This window comes from Myotis davidii, unplaced genomic scaffold (assembly GCF_000327345.1).
Source record: "Myotis davidii unplaced genomic scaffold, ASM32734v1 scaffold334, whole genome shotgun sequence".
In the NCBI taxonomy this organism is placed as follows: domain Eukaryota; kingdom Metazoa; phylum Chordata; class Mammalia; order Chiroptera; family Vespertilionidae; genus Myotis; species Myotis davidii.
In genome coordinates, this window is record NW_006285797.1 from 1,134,413 (window position 1) to 1,153,701 (window position 19,289).

At 36.4% G+C, this 19,289-nt stretch overlaps 1 protein-coding gene across 3 annotated transcripts in view; it reads left to right on the plus strand.

Annotated features, from left to right (window-relative positions):
• KHDRBS2 (KH domain containing, RNA binding, signal transduction associated 2) overlaps window positions 1-19,289 on the plus strand; it is a 484,502-nt gene that overhangs the window by 141,806 nt on the left and 323,407 nt on the right. For all 3 annotated transcript variants that reach the window (XR_001512727.1, XM_006756841.1, XM_015559490.1), the window contains exon 3: window positions 15,278-15,394. Coding sequence is in view for 2 of the 3 variants with exons in the window: in XM_006756841.1 (XP_006756904.1) it covers window positions 15,278-15,394 (117 nt within the window). In the remaining variant the exon portion in view is untranslated. The remainder of the gene's footprint in view (window positions 1-15,277; window positions 15,395-19,289) is intronic.

The following is a 19,289-nucleotide window of genomic DNA, read 5'->3' on the forward strand; positions in this document are numbered from 1 at the left end:
CCCTTCCTCTCTCTGATCAATTTAAAAATATTAAAAATTAACCTGCCTGGTGTTCCATGGTCACTTTTATCTAAATTAGCACATGAATAAAAGTTAGAGGGAAGACACTGGATTTTTTATTTTATCTTTATCCATCATTCATATGTCTTACAGATTAACTGCTAATTGATCCTAAGTGTAGAATTTATTTTTCTGCAGTGCAAATGAAACAATTGCCTTCCTCTTACATTATTCAATGCATTTTTCACTTTTGCCTACAAATTAGTTAGAGAAGAGTGATTAAGATAATTGTCATTTATAAATTGATATCTATTCCAGAGAATGAAGGTTTTAGGAAAACATGTAGTAGGAGAGGCAGAAATACAATGAAATATTATGGTTCCTTGAATCAGGAAGGTACCTTTTTAATTAATAAACTTTGTTTGTTAGAGCAGTTTTAGGTTCGCAGCGAAATTGAGCAGAGAGTACAGAGTTTACTCCCATCAGGTAGGCAATTTTGATTAGATGAAATATCCGTTTTTCCCACAGGCAGAGGCCAGAGGGGAAATAAAATAAAATAAAATACATTAATTCTGACCATTCCAGCTTCATAGGAAACTATTTGAGAATATGGAAAGTTGCTTTGTGCAATGTTTGACTCAGCTGTGGCCATATTTTCTGATATCAATGAGAGCTGAGAGAAAAATACCTGAAACTGATGACCTATTTGGAGATGTTCATTTTCTTAAAGTTATTATGTATTTCCAGATTGTGTTCACTAAATTATTCTCAGGAATAAGCTTTTGCAGGCCTCTCTGTAGTTGTAGCATAGCAAACGCTATTTAGGTGAGTTATGTAGGGGCCAAAACCTTCATCAGTGGAGTCTGGCACGTTCTGAATGAACAAGGGAGTCTGAGGTTTCTTGGAATTATAAAAGCCCTTTGGAAACAGACTGGCAGATGAACAAACAAACAAACGAAGGAATGAAAACCCTGAAGAATACAAGAAGCACAACTTTAGGAAATGTGTAATTGGAAGTGATAGGAGATCAACAACAATAGGCTTAGCTAGCAAGTAGGGTAATTTTATACTGTCTTTGCAGTGTGCTCCCTACAAAAAAACCAGTCCAATGCATCTGCCTTGGCCCTAGGGGCTCCTTGATCTACTGAGGTTTCATTGGTCCAAAAACTGGAATAATAATTATAATTAATAATTAATATGCAGTGAGCATTGGTAAGCCCTGTTCTTCATGCTTTACATACAATCCTCAAAACAAACCATAGTGTTATTTCCAGCCTTGCTTTGTAGGTGAAGAGATGGCAGTGTAGGAAGGTAAGTAATATGTTAAGAGACTCAAGAAGCAGAGCAAGGATTAGGCCCAAGTTGGCGGGTGCTTTTTCTGGTGAAAACTCAGTATCTATTATTAACTGTTAATTCTGACAGCTGACTTGCAGCCATGAATTACAGCCATACGGGCTACCAAGTAATTGGGGGGAAAAACACATTTTACTGCAAAGAAAATTAAAAATGTCAACAATTTCCATTACTCTGGAATAAGTGACTTATTAAATTAATTGGATAACTTTCTATTAAATGCCAGGGGAATAATAGTTTCAAGTTACTATTCCTTTGATTTTCCTCATGAGTAGCAGAGAGGTAATTCAATAATTATTGATATTTCAGGAAACAAATTATTACAGAATTTAATCTTTATGTATATTATACAACCTAACTGAAAATGTAGAAGAGTATAATGCAATTATAGCCCCTATGTGTATGAACCCAGCAACCTTTGAGGCCAATTTTAGCTCTAAGGTTTTAGGATATTCCTCGTAAGGCCCCCAGCCTGTTAGTACATGTACTGTTCTGAAGGCACTGTTCAGGGAGATCAGGACTATGGCGGTGTGTGTCCTTTGAGAAGGGTAATGTGCTCTTGAATCATCCACATGGGCACCAGATGGCATTGCAGCTACGTTCCCCCATGGCAGAGCAGCAGCTGGGTTGCAAAGAAGGTTGGGACATGTTCTTCCATTCCCGATTATTTTATCACGCATAGGCTGTGGGAATGATGTTATGCCTGTGGTAACTTTATTTGCTATAGAAGGACTTGCCTTTCTAACCCTACTGGGTAATATCTGAATTGTTTCTTGGTCAGTCTTCTTTGTGACACATGCTAAAATCATGCACCTAAATATAATTCAGTGATATAGTGATGTTTCTCCTTTTATTTTCATTAGTTTGAAATAAAATTGAAGTCAGTAACATCAGATTTCAAGTTCCTTGGAGGAAATGTCCATTTAAATGCAGGCTAACATTTGTCATGTGCATTGCATTTTAGTAACTTCTATTTCTTTTAAAAATCAGACTCTTAGATAATAAAAATTGTACCTCTGTACTTTTTCTCTCTTCTTTCATTTTGATCAGTACAATTTTAAAGGAATTTTTATTGTTATTATCTTTTTAAAATCTTTATTGTTGAAAGTATTACAGATGTATTACAGATGTTTCATTCTCCCCCTGCCCCCGGCATTGACCCCTTCCACCCCGCTCCCACCAACACCCCAGGCTTTCATCTATTGTCTGTATCCATGGGCTATGCATATATGCATATACATTATTTGGTTAATCTCTTCTCCCCCTTCCCCCTTCCCTCTGAGATTCCTCAGTCTGTTCCATGTTTCCATGTCTTTGAATCTATTTTGTTCATCAGTTTATTTTGTTCATTAGATTCCACATATATGTGAGATCATGTGATACTTAGCTTTCTCTCCAGTTCCCTTCATGTTGTCTTCTTTTTTATAGCTACATGGTATTCCATTGTGTAAATATACCACAGCACTTTTGTCCACTCATATACTGATGGGCAAGAGAGTAAGAGATTAACCCAAGAACTTGTATACCTACATGCCTAACCTTTGGACACAGACAGTAGTTCAGGGAAGGCCTGGGGAGTGGGTGGGAGTGGGGAGGAGGGGGTCAACCTAAGAAAAAAAAGGGGACATCTGCAATACTTTCAACAATAAAGATAAATTTAAAAAAAAGAATGAATAGGTACTGAAGGGTACCCTTTTAAATCCTAAAGAATAGAGTAATAAGTAAGTTTTTATTTCTAGAATCTTAATAATATGCAGATTATTTTATCATAAGATGTTTGAGCCTTATCTTTAAACACTTAAATGTGTGGGTTTTTTTTTGTAGTGATTTGTATAGGCACCAGTGTTAATTTACTTGTGATATAAGAATTAAAAAATCACTGAATCATTTATTTTTCTTGAAGGGAAAGGAAAATAGTTGTAATTTAATTTGTCATGAAAATCTTGTTTCTGTAATGGGCAAAATAAATTTAATGAACTATTTAATGGGAGTTCTGTTCTCAACTGAAGCATATTTTGAGAAATGTGAAAAACCATTATTATAAATACACACAATACTTCATTAGGACTATTTACAGAAAACACATTTTTCATCTTTAATGATGCAACATGAATAATTTAATGTATTTTTTCTTTAACTTTCATTATTAGTGCAGAACAGTTATATTGATTTCTGAGAAACCTTTAAGCAAATACAACCTCTTCTACTTCTTGGCGCTATAATCATGTGTTGGAAATAACACATGAACATCTTTCTTTCTTTTTTTAAATATATTTTTTATTGATTTCAGAGAAGAAGAGAGATGAAAACATCAATGATGAGAGAGAGTGATTGGCTTCTTCCTGCACTCCCCCACTGGAGCTCAAGCCCACAACCAGGCCATGTGCCCTGACAGGGGATCAAACTGTGACCTCCTGGTTCATAGGTTGATGCTCAACCACCGAGCCAGGCATAAATATCTTTCATATTTGAGTTCAGTCTTCAGAGTCTCCTGATGTCTGTTTTTCCTCTGGGAACAGGTTAATTTCCACTGGGTCCTCTCCCCTGGACACATGGAACAAAGTGTTAGGGCTTTCTCTCTTTACTGAGTCTATTGGGGGCGCTCTGTCTTATTCTACCCAAAAATGGGGGAATGTCCCAATTCTGGTGGAGTTTTATCCCCAGAACTCTCCAGCATTATTGCATAATGATGAATCTCCAAAAACCTCTTTGGCTTCTGCATGTGGTCTTTTGTTCTTTAGGAGCTAAAACCTAATCCATGAAGGTAAGTGGGGGCAGGCATTAAACCATCTCCTTCATTGTCCTCTTTTTTCACAAAGCATTACCCCTTCCCTTCAGCAAAACAATACCAAATACATACCAGGGGCAGATGGGAACAAATCGAAAACCCCACTATCCAGTGCCTTTTTGGATTTGCACCTTACAGAATAATATGGCCACACACAAATGTGTGCTCATTGGAGGAGAGCAAGAAAGGAATAATAAACTATTTGGTTTATATCATTCTCTAACACATGGTAATTAAGAATGTGTTATATTTACCATGTAATTTGGTCCATAATTATATTTAGTATTTAATCTTTCTTGATGATATCCATTTTTCATTCTTTCTAATTGTTTCCAATGGGACAATGTGAAATTTGACAAACAGCTGGTGTGGTGAAGTACCTTGGGGATAGGCAGCTTTTTACAAGCCTATAAAGTACGTGCTCTATAATAAACTAGAGGCCCAGTGCAGGAAATGTATGCATGGGTACAGTCCCTAGGCCTGGCCTGAGATCAGGGCCATCTTCCTCGGCTGCCAGCAGCCGGCCTCACCCCTGCCACCACCCACCGCTGGTTCCCTGTTCCCCTCAAGCGATCAGAACCTGCTGGTGGTGGGAGGGACTGAGAGGTTGGCCAGCAAGCCCCAATCAGGGGCCTGTGGGCTGGGGGCAGCTCTTGAGTTGAGCATCTGCCTCCTGGTGGTCAAGGCACATCATAGGGACTGATCGTTCCACTGTCCGGTCGATTTGCATATTACACTTTTATATATGTGTGTGTGTATATATATATATATGTGTGTGTGTGTGTGTGTGTGTGTATGTGTATGTATATATATATATATAGTTTACCTCTAAAATATAAATCTACATTTTTCAAGATATTATTTTTACTGCAAGTGACAAATCCAATTCCTCAATTCTAGTTTTACACAGTTTCATTTAAGAAGCTCCAATCAATTATTGTTCCCCCGAATTTCTGTCTTGGACAGGGGCATCTCACATAGTTGAGGAAAAAATTGAACATTCAAATTCTGGGACATAGAGGATGGAGCTGAGTCTCAGGATCAACTAGTAGGCAGGGCTCAAACACGATAGTGCACTAATTATTTCCTATCACCTTTCCCCCTTGTATTTCAGCTCCATAATCTCACACTATATACAGCACTTCCTCTACAAGGCAGGAAATTAGGTTTCTCTCAGCTCTCAGTTTAATATTTAGAACTCACACAAGAGGATAGGCTCTCTTGCCCAATTCTCTTTTTTTTTAGTTGAACACCTAAACTTTTACCTAAGCACTAAAATCTTTCTTATTGAATTCATTGGGGTGACATTGGTTAATAAAATTATATAGGTTTCAAGTGTGCGATTCTATGATACATCATCTATATATTGCATTGTGTGTCTACCACCCAAAGTCAGATCTCCTTCAGTCACCATATATTTCACCCCCTTTACCCCAGCCCACTTCCCTCTGATAACCACAATACTGTTGTCTGTGTCTGCGAGTTTCTGTTTGTTTGTTTGTCATGTTTATTTATTTGTTGCTGTCAGTATTATCTCCCATGTATCAGTGAAACCATATGGTTCTTGATGTTTTTTCCTGTTTGATTTATTTCACTTAGCATGTTATTCTCAAGACCCATCCATTTTGTTGCAAATGGCAGTATTTCATCTTTTCTTATGGCTGAGGAGCAACATAGAATAAAGAGGGAGAAGTGTATTTATTAGACATTATTATAGTTTATTATCCCTGTTTTCCAGTCCAGACCAGGACAAAACACACATCTTATGAATAAATAAATAAAATCTTCTTAGCAATGTTTCTATAATATCCAGCAAAGTTGGGTTATTAACACACACACACACACACACACTATGCATTAACTTCCTCAATAAACTATAGATTTTTTAGGCTTGTTTTGTCTAAGTATTTATTTTAATAATTTTAATGATTTTTTTACAAGAATGGTTACTTTGCCAATCTGTAAATAATAGTATATCAAATTCATAGAAAAATCACCTTCTCTTTAAAATAAGAGAAAAAAAACATACTAAATAAAACATGGAGAAAAATATATCGTTACACAGAGAAACACAAGACCTACATTATTCACAATGGACAGACAGTTATGGATTACAGTGAGCAATTGTGCTTAGTTCACAGTTTAAAGCAATTGGTTTCAGATATGCTGCACAGAATTTTACCAGTGGACTTTGCCACATTGATTGTCATCCCATTTCAAGTCAGTTGGAATGCAGTTTGCCTATGGAGAAGTAAGATATTATGATACAGATTCTGAGAGGAAATCGGTTAAAAATATAGCTGGCTTTTCTATGAGCAAGTCTCCCAACAGTGACATACAAAAATGTTCCCTTTTAGTAGAAAATGCAAAAAAATATTGATTGTCTCTAAAGTATATCATTTGCCATTTTTGCATCAAAGCACTTTAAAACCTTTTAACACCACGGAAGTAGAAACTAAAGTACATTAAATGTACTTTCTGTGGTATAATTTACTTCATAATATTATATTATACCTTAGATATAGAATAATTATTGCATTTTATGTACTCGTTCACAAATTCAGTAATTTTTTCTTTGAATTCCTGTCATAAATAATCACAAAGAAATTTTCCTTTTTGTGCTTGCCTGATAACGAATAAATCATAATTTAAGATGCTTTGCTTTTAAAAGTCAAGTAATCAACAGTTTCATCTTTGTTTTGAGAAAAATTGTTAAACATTATCCCGCTACCTAAAGATGAAATTATGTATGTGTAATAACTTAAGTAATCAAAACTACTTTACATATTTAATAATATAACTATTTTCTAAATCTCTGGTAAAACTGTGCACCTCTGATAAATATGTTAAGAACCTTAGTAACACAAAAGAAATTGTACAAATGCATACACAATCCCAAAATAACATTATTTTATATGATTATTAATTACTTGTATATTGTTTTATGTTATTGGTTACAGATTCTAAAGCAGAGTCAGAAATTTTTAAATTTCTCAATCACTTAGGATTTCTATTTAGGCTGTTTTATGTTCATAAAATATGTCAAGGTGTTATGTAGTCAGAGTGAATTACAAAACTGCTGCAGACTTTAGGTGATTTTGCAAATGAGATATGCAGATATTCTCAGTCAGCAGCATTTATTAAGTTATTTTGCTGAAAACAACAAAAATGCCATTGTAATTATCTTACGTGTGCATTTTCAGATGAATGCTAAGATACCTTTTCCCTTATGTTGCAAATGCATTTAGAAAGATAAATGCTGTAGTTCTTAGCTTTTAAAAATCAGTGGTACACTATGCCTGTTGTTATTAAAGATAAATGTTTTATTTATTTACTTTTTTAAACCCATGATACACTATGCGTAATGTTATTAAAGATAAATGTTATATTAATATTTTTTTAAGTCAGGGAGACACTATGCCTATTGATAATGTGCATTTCTAATGTGCCCCACTCTCATATTGCCTTGTAACGTACTCTTTCTCTTACTAGGTCATTATTTATTTATTCATCAATGCATTCCTTTTTAATTAATAGAGCACCTATATGCTGAGTTCTCAGTTGTGGAGGTGGTCAATTAGGATAATAAGTCAAACTGAAAGTTAACAATAAGGCAAAAAAAATGCCTCTAGCCATTTTTCTTCATGAAATGACACCAGGTGAAAGTCAAATGGACACAAAGCAGATGTAGAAATTATCTCACTGTCAAGGAGCCTTAACAAAACTCCTGTCTTTTGTGGATTTGGGGGATGAAGAAGAGGGGGAGAAGGAAAAGGGCTAGGAATGGAAATTACTGAATCACAAATGGCAACCTTGCCTCCTCAGAAAAGGACCCCAGAAAAGGAGCTCTCCCTGGAGGTAGCTGGGAGCAGGAATTCAGATATGTGCATGAGCATGGCTGGCCTGCGTGAGCCTTGGACTGCCATTCTTTCTAGGAGCCTGCAAAGCACTAGCTGTGCACCATCCTGGTACGGGAAGGGCAGCTCCCCCACATGAAGCCTGGCAGGTAAAGCCTCTCAGTTGCCTATGGTCAGGCAGTATTTATATGAAATGTGCAGAAGAGGCAAATCTATAGAAACAGAAAGATTAGTGGTTGCTTAGATCTAGGGGTGGAATAGAGAGTAATTGCTGCTGGGTAGGAGTGTCTTTTACCAAGGACTTAAATGTTTTAAGGTTAGATTTCAGCAATGGTTGCACAACCCCGTGAATCTACAAAGGAAGGAATTATTTATTTTTAATGAGTGGATTTTATGACTTATATCTTAATATATTATATTTTAATACATATGTTTAAAATATTCAGACACTTCTTGAATGGGGTATGTCAGAGAATGATGACTGGGCAGAAATGACAATTTAACATTTACCCGCAGGATTCTTAAGACAATCTTTAGTTTAGACCAGGGGTGGGCAAACTTTTTGACTCGAGGGCCACAATGGGTTCTTAAACTGGACCGGAGGGCCGGAACAAAAGCGTGGATGGAGTGTTTGTGTGAACTAATATAAATTCAAAGTAAACATCATTACATAAAAGGGTACGGTCTTTTTTTTTTTTTTTTAGTTTTATTCATTTCAAACGGGCCGGATCTGGCCCACGGGCCGTAGTTTGCCCACGGTTGGTTTAGACAGTGTCCATTGCTTAAAGGAATCATGGCCAAGCAGAAGGCTCATTGAGTTTATTATGTCATGTTTCTGGTTTAAGAAATTTCCTTTCAAATATGTGGTAACTATAATATTTTCTAACTAGAGGCCCAGTGCACTGATTTGTGCACTGTTGGGGTCCCTCATCTTACAATCCGGGACCCCTTGGGGGATGTTGGACTGCCAGTTTTGACCTTATTCCCACAGTCCAGGCTGAGGGACCCCACTGGTGTATGAAATCTGTGCACTGGGCCTCTAGTATCCATATAAGATCTTTGGTTAATCTCTTCCCACCCTCTCCCTATCCCTCCTTCCCTCTGAGATTCATCAGTCTGTTCCACGTTTGTATGCCTGTGAATTGAGCATCTCCCCCTGGTCGTCAGTGTGCAGCACAGCTACTGGCCAAATGGTCAAACGGTCGAATGGTTGCTTAGGCTTTTATGTATATAGATACCACTAAAGGGGTATGATGAAGGACTTGAAATTTGGATTTTTTCGTTTTCTCTTCTAACAGATTCATATCCGTTTCAGTTAAAGATTTCAGAAGAGCAGGTAGGAATACTACCTGTTTTGGGTATAAAGCAACCCAAGTAATCTGCTCATAGTGCCCAATCCTTGAACTGATACTGACCAACTCAATGGTATTTTAAATGAGCTAATAAAATATTTTAATTATACTACTGAATTAATATCTAACCTGAATATATTAGACATATTCATTTAGACTGATTGGACCTATTATTATATAAAATGAAATACTAAACCATCCGATATTTGATTTTTAAGTAGCCTAAGCTTTGAAAAGAACTAGATGCCATCCAAGAAACAGAACAGCATTAGGCTATTTAAAAATGTTTCAGTTGGAAATAAATATAGATATAGAGTGTGAGCTCCAGAGGACAAAGAACTTTGTTTCATGCACTTCTATATCCCTGGTGTAGAACAGTGCCTGGCATGGAGTAGATGCTCAGGGAGCAATTGAATGATTACGTACTTATCAAACATCAGCTCATGTATTGATTTCATGACAGTGTGTAGAGCGGAAGAAGTCCTGTAAAGAAAAACATCTCTAATTTGGACATTTAGACATTTAGATAAAAGATTTACTTTATAAATTCAGTATTCCATGTGATGGCATCATTGTGGCTTATTTAAATGAATAGAAAATTATAAAATGTAAGAATATAGCTGATATTAAGGTATTATTTTTGTGACTGTTTGAAAAGCCAAATAAATATATGTGAAGTATTAAAAGTGAAAGGATGCAGATAAAAAATGCACACCCATGTATGGAGTAAACATTTAATCATCTTCATCCACCAATGACTCCATGACAATGTCATCTATGAAAGTATACTAGAGCCCTAGCTGGTTCTTCTCAGTGGATAGAGCATCAGCCTGTGGACTGAGGGGTCCTAGGTTCGATTCTAGTCAAGAGCACATGACCAGGTTGAGGGCTCCATCCCCAGTAGGCGGTGTGCAGGAGGCAGTCAGTCAATGATTCTCCCTCATCATTGATGTTTCTATCTCTCTCTCTCCCTTTCCCTTCCTCTCTGAAATCAATAAAAATGCATTTGGAAAAAAAAGAAAGTATACTAGAAATATTTTTATTTAGACAACTAGAGGTCCAATGTATGAAATTTGTGCAAGAGTAGGCCTTCCTTCCCCTGGCTTCTGGCACCAGTTTCCCTCTGTCACCCAGGACCTGGGTTTCCCTCTGGCTACCAGCAGGCACCCAGGACCTGGGCTTCCCTCTGGCCGCCAGCAGGCACCCAGGACCTGGGCTTCCCTCACAGCCCAGGCTTCGTCCGGATTGTCTTCCAAAGGACACCCAGAAGGACGTCCAATCTAATTAGCACATTATGTTTTTGTTATTATAGATTGTACATGCTGAACAAATTAGGGTTTGTGTTTGAGCTGTGGTTATAATTACAATTAGTACTGTTTCTTGATACTTTTCACTTAATAGTGTTTTAAATTAATCTTTTGAAATAAAAATAATTTGAACACGGAGAAGGTATCTTTAGAGTTGTATAAATATGCCAAAATATATAGCTCAGAGACATTGAGGAATGCTCCACACAGGATGAAAAACATTTAAGACATGACCAAAACTTAGTTGTCTATAGAAGCAAACCTTAGTTTTTTTTTAATAGAAGCAAAATGTGATTTATACACAAATATGCTGAAACATAGTAAAATATTATTTTTTATTCTTTAAAATATATTTTTATTGATTTCAGAAAGGAAGGGAGAGGGAGAGAGAGATAGAAACATCAGTTATGAGAGAGAATCATTGATTGGTTGCCTCCTGCACACCCCACACTGGAGATTGAGCCCACAACCTGGGCATGTGCCCTGACTGGGAATCAAACCGTGACCTCTTGGTTCAGAGGTCAACACTCAACTACTTAGCCACACTGGCTGGGCAGTAAAGAATTATTTATAACAAAATGAACAGGACATCGTTAAATTCATATTGAATCATTTTTATCAGCCTATTCTCATTTCTTTACCATTTCTATAAAACACAGATTATCTGTAAATGACAGTGTGGTTTTAACACAGATCATGTTATTTTAAAACTTCAGAGTCAAATATGGAATAAGCACAAGATATACCAGCTTAACACATTTTAAAGGACCCACAATTTGTTTACTTGATGTAAATGAATTCTTCTTCTCCAACATTGTATGCTTTCTTTAAATTTAAGTACATCCCTTTGATGAGAGCAATTTCAAATGGGATTTTTGTATTTAACATCAAGCAGAAGTAATTGCCTTTTTCATTTTTGGTAGGCCTTTCTACCTAAACTCTCTTAGTTCATAATATGCATTGACATTTACTGTTTTATTTACAAGTGTTTCTCAAGTTTCTCTCCTGGGCTTTCTATTCTAATCCCTCCCGCTTAGCAATTTCATGACCTTAAGTGGCACCTTAGGTAGAAAATTGCTAGGCATGTATATTCACCTAAACATTTTCTCTCAATGTCTATTCATGCATGGCTACTAGATTTTTTTTTTTCATATGGAGGACACCTCAAATTGAATATATCCCGAATTTTCTCTATAACATTTGCTACTATCTTCCACAGTTTTACTCATGATACAGTACATTTTCAATCCTCTGGGTATAGGATCTAGTTTGATTGCTAATTCTTTCTCCCCTGCTTATATTCACCCAATTCAATTAATTGTCAAGTCTTGTTGAGTTTTGCTAGTCTTTCTCTTATTTTGTCTTCTGTTTTCTGTGACCACCATTCTACTTTATGCTCCTTTCATCATTATTAGGTTATACCGAACAACTTCTGACTGGCTCTCCCATTTTTATTTCCACCCAATTCCACTGCGTGTTTTTCATTCTGCCTTTTTTATGCTCCTGTCTTTTCCCATGCCCAGTTCCCACCTCCCTGATCACAGGTCAACCAACCATGTGGAAGACATTGTTTTCTTTCATTGAATTCTCATAGCACTTACTTTGGACTTCTGTGATGACAGATCGTTGTTGCTTTTTTATTCTAACAGTTTATGTACATCCCCTTTTTCTTTCACAGCAGTGTACATTTCCTGAAAGAAGTATTTACGTCTGGTTCACTTTGTATCCTCCATACATTTCACAAGTTTTAGGCTAAACCATTGTGTTTAGTAAATAACTGAATTCATTCCATCCCTGATTATATATTGATTTATTTTTTGAATAAAATTTAGTTTATGACAGTCTATTAGTATTATATCTAATGGCTAATTTAAAAACATTTTTATGTTTCCCTAGTTTCTTGAATACTCATCCTTGTCAATTTTTTTTTAAATTGAAAGTGATTTTCTTTGATAGAATCTTCTATAAATTCTAAATGATTTATTTGAAGTCAAATAAATCTCTATCCCATTGTTTGATGATTGCTGAGATGAGAACCTAAAGTGTTGTCTTGTCCTCTCTTCTTATACAAAAGAATATTTTTTTTGATCTGCAACAGTGGTCTCTCTTTGAACAATCTGCCCCAAATTGCTTTACTTAGTTGGTTATTTTTGTGTGTGTGTTTTTTAAGGTATATTTTTATTGATTTCAGAGAGGAAGGGAGAGGGAGAGATAGAAACATCAATGATGAGTGAGAATCATTGATTGGCTGTCTCCTGCACATCCCAAATTGGGGATCGGGCTTGCAACCCAGGCATGTACCCTTGAGTGGAATCGAACCCAGGACCCTTCAGTCCCCAGGCCAATGTTCTATCCACTGAGCCTAACCAGCGAGGGTGCTTTACTTTGTTTTAATAGCAACAAACACAAGGGTACAATACTAAAGGTTGATTTATTGTTGAGTTCCCAAAGTGCAGAACAGAAGCTCTATGAATCTCCTGACCGAGAAAGGGATTCATTCCCCAAATCAGGAATAGGATGGAAATGAAAATAGCGTTCCAATAGTATCAACATGAGGGCAAGAGGGATTTTAGGATCAGGAAATGAGGGAGTTCAAGTCCAGTTGTGTCATATGAAAGAGGAAGAATGAGATGAGGCCCTCAGCAGAAACCATCACAGATTCTTCACAAGTAGCCCTTGTGGTCACAAGGTTATTAAGATGTTGACTTTTTTGTTAGTTACCACTGTTAATTGAGGTTTAGACTTACTACTTAGTAGCTACTTCATTTCTGTTTATGCATTAATTTATTGATCCACTTTTCTTGGATGGGCATTGGTTTATTAATTTAAAAGGGATTGTGAATAAGATGTCATATATATTCTTGTGCAAGTCATTTTGTGAACATATGCATTTATTTCTCTTGGTTAAATATGTATAGAATTACTGGGTCATATTGGAGCTTTATATTTAAATTAATAAAGAACTGCCAACTTCTTTCCAAAGTAGTTAGTTGTTTCATTTTAAACTGCCAACAGTGATTGCTCCAGAAGTTGCACATTCTCATCAACATTTGGCCTTTTTTCTTTTCTTTGTTTTTTTGTTTGTTTGTTTGTTTGTTTTTTGTTATATCAATTCTGATGTGCATGTGTGTGTGTTCAATTATCAACTGTTGGAGTTCTTTATAGATTCTAGATATTAGTCATTTTTCAGATTTATGCACAGGGAGTATTTCTCTCCATCTGTGGCTTGTCTATTTAACTTTTTAATGGTTTTTAGATCAGCAAAAGTTGTAGTTAGTGCTCTTTGCTTTCCAGTTAGGTAACATTTCCCAGCTTAAGTTTGCAATGACATTCTTATATGCTTTCTCCCTAGAATCTTTATAATTTTAGCTTTTATGTTTAGATCTATGATAGATCTCAAAATAAGGTTTGCCTTAAAAGTAAGGCATATATTTTTGTTTTTTTGCATGTAAATATCCAATTGTTGTAGCACCACTAGTTAAAAACACTTTACTTTTCAAATTTATTGCTCTGGCACCTCTGTTGAAAATCAGTTGACCATTTATGTGTGTTCTGTCTGAACTTTATACTGTTCAATTTAACTATTTGTCTATGGGCACACAATCCATACTCCAGCACAGTATTGAATACATGTGGTAAGAGCAGACATCCTTTTTTTACCCTGAAAGTAGTAGCAGTGCATTATTTTCTCACCAGTAAGTATATTTCTTACTGTGGAAAATTTTTGTTTTAGAAGACACTTAGTTAATTTTATTTATCTTGTCCTTCATCCCCCAGCTTATTTTTTTGAAACATTTTAAGCCTTGTGTATTTCTTAAATCAGTTACTGATTATCCTAGTGATTTGGTTTGATAATATTCCTTTTAGTAGATAACAACATACTCTGATAAGTGTTCTTAGTTCACTTGTTTTCAACCATGTTTCAGGATGAATAAAAAAATTGGATAGACCACTCCCACACTGTTTCACTTAGACAAACTGTTTTGTATATATGCACTATCTGCAGTGTTTTAAACTTTTCTTTATGCATCCAAATCCTTTATTTGCTGCTCCTAAAATCAACTCTTTAACACAGAGAATGTAAGACTAAAGAAAATTTGAGTCTCTCTTTCTACCCATCATGAAATTTGCAATAGAATATAGAGGGCAATGCTTAACAAACATTAATATCAAGTTTTGTTTTAAACATCAATTTTAAAGATTAACTTTTGAAATTTTGAAAATGCATAGACATGTTAAAATCATTTATTTCAAATGTGACTAGTAAAAATTGCCTTTAGAAACTTTTTAAACCATAGTGCTTCTCCCTACTTTCTTAAATCAGTGAGTTATTTATTTGATATAGTAAATGATAAGTTTAGCATATTACTAATTTGGCATTCATTTAGGAAGGGACATCCCTTTTAAAATAGATGCCAGATTAGAGGTCTGAAATAGATTTCTATGTGTGTGCGTGTATATATGTGTGTGTGTGTGTGTGTGTGTTGGTGTATATGCATATAGCATAACTCTCTTCTCCATGATGAAGTTTGAAATGCCCATAACCCCTTAATTATTCTTGGTGCAAATTCTTCTTCTTCTATGCCTTAAAACCACCATTCTATTGATTTTGTTTCCTAGTTCAATTTTGTGGGGAAATTGCTTGGACCAAGAGGAAACTCCTTGAAGAGGCTACAGGAAGAAACAGGTGCTAAAATGTCTATCCTGGGCAAAGGATCAATGAGAGACAAAGCAAAGGTACTGAACTTTGAATTTGATATTTAACACACACAGGAGGTTACCTGTACCACTGACGGCCAAATTTACAAACACATCTCAGTGGTTCTCCCTTCATTTCCTATGAGTTTCACCTTCTGCTGCCACTCTGTTGCCTTTCAGATATGCCCTCTACATAAAAACAAATTAGCAGCCCTTTTTTTCAGAATATGTAATTCTGTGTTTTTATTCTTTCTAATCCTTGGTGTACGTTATAATCAAATGTTTTTTGTTTGTTTGTTTGTTTTACTTTTTGAGCATCTTCTGTGGGATGTTTCTATATGTGTATGCTTATTATCTTCAATTCCCTGATCGGATCTCTTTTCTCTCTTTCACTGTGTCACCTAATCACATTCATCTTATCCCTCTGCTCTATTTCACTTTGATCTTCTTATCAGAGGCAACTTTATATACTTATCTCCTGATCTAAGAGAGTTCCACTTTTAAAAAATGTTTCAATGGTATTAAACAACTTACCTGGCCCCACAAAAACAATAGCCTAAGAAATATATCAACTTTGATGTTTGAAATGATTTATTGCACATCTGAACCTTATCATTTCTCCATTTTATAAATTGATAGCAATTGTCCGTGTGTTAGAATTCAACACTTTGGAAAATAAGTATTTCTAGGGATGTACTCCTAAAGGATCATTTAAAATTCATTGAGAAATGGTGGATGTTTTATGGTATTATCATTTGACTACGCCATACTTTTTTTTAATTTGTTTGTTATGGAAAATAAAGTGTTCATATATTTTTGTGACTATGGTATTACTTAGACAATTGCTTAGGAATTGTGTCTTCTAACTATTAATGGAACATCCAAAATGAAGGAATTTATAATGAGAAATATCACCGAACTGGTGCATGTTGCATACATAACGTCTTTTACCTTAATTGTAATAAGTCTATATATGGAGTTTGAGGCAGACTCTCCAAATGATGCTTTGTTTGAAAGGATTGATAGTCCATTCCATACATTTCAAAAGGGATGCTTCTTACTAGTCTCTTATTTTAAGTAAGTTTTGATTACTCTATACAGTATATAATTGCAAAAGTAACTACATTCTTGTCAATTCTCCTGCCTGTAGATTCTCTGAGTACATGTAGAAGAAATAATAAAAGTATTTAAGAGGTGGTAACACCAGTTATAAGCTTTAACCCTCCTCCAAAAAACTATTTAGATTTTCTATAGATGAGGGCAGAACGACACCATAATCTATATCTGTTTGATGTATATTGTTTGATATTGTTTTTTGTTATATTTTCTCCAGATATCTCACACTCTTACAATATAAACTTGGTATTGTGTGTTTTCGATCTTTGACATACTCTTCAAGATTTAGATCAGATATCATCTCCCCAGTAGGGCTTTCCTGAACTATAACAGGCTAATTACTCTATTTTCATGTCATACATTTTACTGACATTTTCTGTTTTTCTCCTTAAACTATAAGCTTCCACTGGCCAGAGAAATGTCCCAGTCATTTTTGTCAACCAGAGGTTTTCATGCAGATGGCTGTATATTTTTTACTCACGTATCTTTTACATATATATTGGACATTTTTTCCTCTTCATTAAGTTTTAAATTGGATACCTTTTCCCCGTGAGCATATTAGGTACCGGCATGAATATTTAAAAATTTAGCATGAAGAAAATATGCTTCTATTAAATTTCTATTAAGTTTAAATTACAGATATTACCCGTTATTTAAGGTCCTGTTTTTCATTGATTACTTTTTAGCGGTTCATCACGTTTGGCTATGCTTTGTGTATTTATATTGTTTTTTTACAAAATAAAAACATTTAATGATAACAGTAGCAATAATAATAATAATAATAATAATAAAAGACAGACAATATAACAGTTGGAGAGGATATAGAAACATTTGTTTCTCTCCTACACTGTTGGTGGGAATGTAAAATGTACAGCTGCCTAAGAAAACAGTTTGCCTGATCCTCAAAAAGTTGCACCTAGTGTTATCATATGACTCAACAATCCCACTCATAGAAGCAGACAGTATACAAGTGAATAAACACATTTTATACTTTCAGGCACTGATCATTATTATGGTATAGGCCCAGTGCATGACATTTGTGCACTGGAGGGGAGGGGAGGCGAGGGGCTCAGCCTGGCCTGCTCCCTCTTGCAGTCTGGGACCCCTCGGGAGATATCCGACTGCCGGCAGGGAGCGGCCCCAAGCTGGCAGCGGGACATCCCCTGAGGGGTCCTTAGTGCTTCCATAGAGGTGAGGAGGCAAGAGATGCTCCTGCCACTGCCACTGAGCTTGCCAGCCGTGAGCCCAGCTTCTGGCTGAGCAGTGCTCCCCCTGTGGGAGCACACTGACCACCAGGGGGCAGCTCCTGCATTGAGTGTCTGCCCCCTGGTGGTCAGTGCAAACCATAGCAACCAGTCGTTCCACTGTTAGATCGATTTGCATATTAGCCTTTTATTATATAGGACTAGAGGCCCGATGCATGAAAATTCGTGCAAGAATAGAACTTCCTTATCGTGGCTGCTGGCACTGGCTTTCCTCTGGAACCCAGGACCCGGGACTTTGCTCTGGCCACCACCTCCCGTCTTCGCTCTGGGCTGTAGCCACCTTCCACCTTTGTTCCGGGCTGGAGCCACCTTTCACCTGCTCTGGCCAGCTCCCTGGCCGCTGGAGCTGGCCCTTGGCAGCTGGCCAGGGCTTGTGGGAGGCTTCGCTTCCTTCATCATTAGGGCGATGAAGGAAGCCAAGTGTCCCACCCGAAGGAAGCCAAGTGACCCGCCCACTCTGGCTGTCTCCGTGGCTCTGGCGAGTGCTGCCATCCTTGTGGCTATGAGTGCTGCCATCTCTGTGGCTATGAGTGCTGCCATGTTTGTGGCTATGGGCACCGCCATCTTTGTCGTGGAGTGACAGTTAATTTGCATACCCGCCTTTTTTTTAGTATAGATTAAAATAAAACAGGATGGGCAAAGGGGTTACTTGTGGTGGGAACAATATTTTGATACAATGATCAAGTAGGACTCTGCATAATGAAAAGGAACCAACGATAGAAAAATCAGAAATGAGAGATAGAATTCCAGGTGCAATGACTCTAAAGGAGAATCTGTATTTTTATCTGTAACCACATCTTTGTAACTATTATGACAACAGTAGCCATATCTTTGTTTATAACTATGTTTATTCCCATTTAGCTACCACCTTATTTCTTTGCTCACCTTTATAGCAAAACTCATTGAAAGAGTTATTTACAATCAGTTAACTCTCATCAATTCTTTATTGTTTTTTTCCTCAGTCCTCATGACTGGCTCCTCTTTCTCGTCTAGCCCTGAAAACCCAGGGATTAGACTTCCGACTTCGTTCTTCCCTTTTGTGATCTCATACCATTATATGTATGCATATATTTATGTAAGAAGGTGTATGCATATGCATGTATATTAATGGAATACATATGTATTATATATTTAACTACACATATGATATCATATATTTACCCATATATAAAATAAATATAAATGCCACATAGAGAGAGGGAGAATAAACCAAGATATTAAAAGAGAGAGCTAGAAATATTTAGAGAAATAACTTTGCCAACGTTTAGGGCCTCAGTGAACACAATATGAATCATGTAAGTCTCGAGATTAAAGAATACCCCCTCTTTTTTTTTTTTTTTTTTTTTTTCAAATTTTATTTTTTATTACAAAGGGTATTACATATGTGTCCATTTTTTCCCCCGCCCTAGACAGTCCCCTAGCCTCCCCTATTCCCCAGTGTCTTATGTCCATTGGTTAGGCTTATATGCATACATACAAGTCCTTTGGTCGATCTCTTACCCCCCTACCTCCCGCCCCCGAACCCTCCCCGGCCTTCCCGGTGCAGTTTGCCA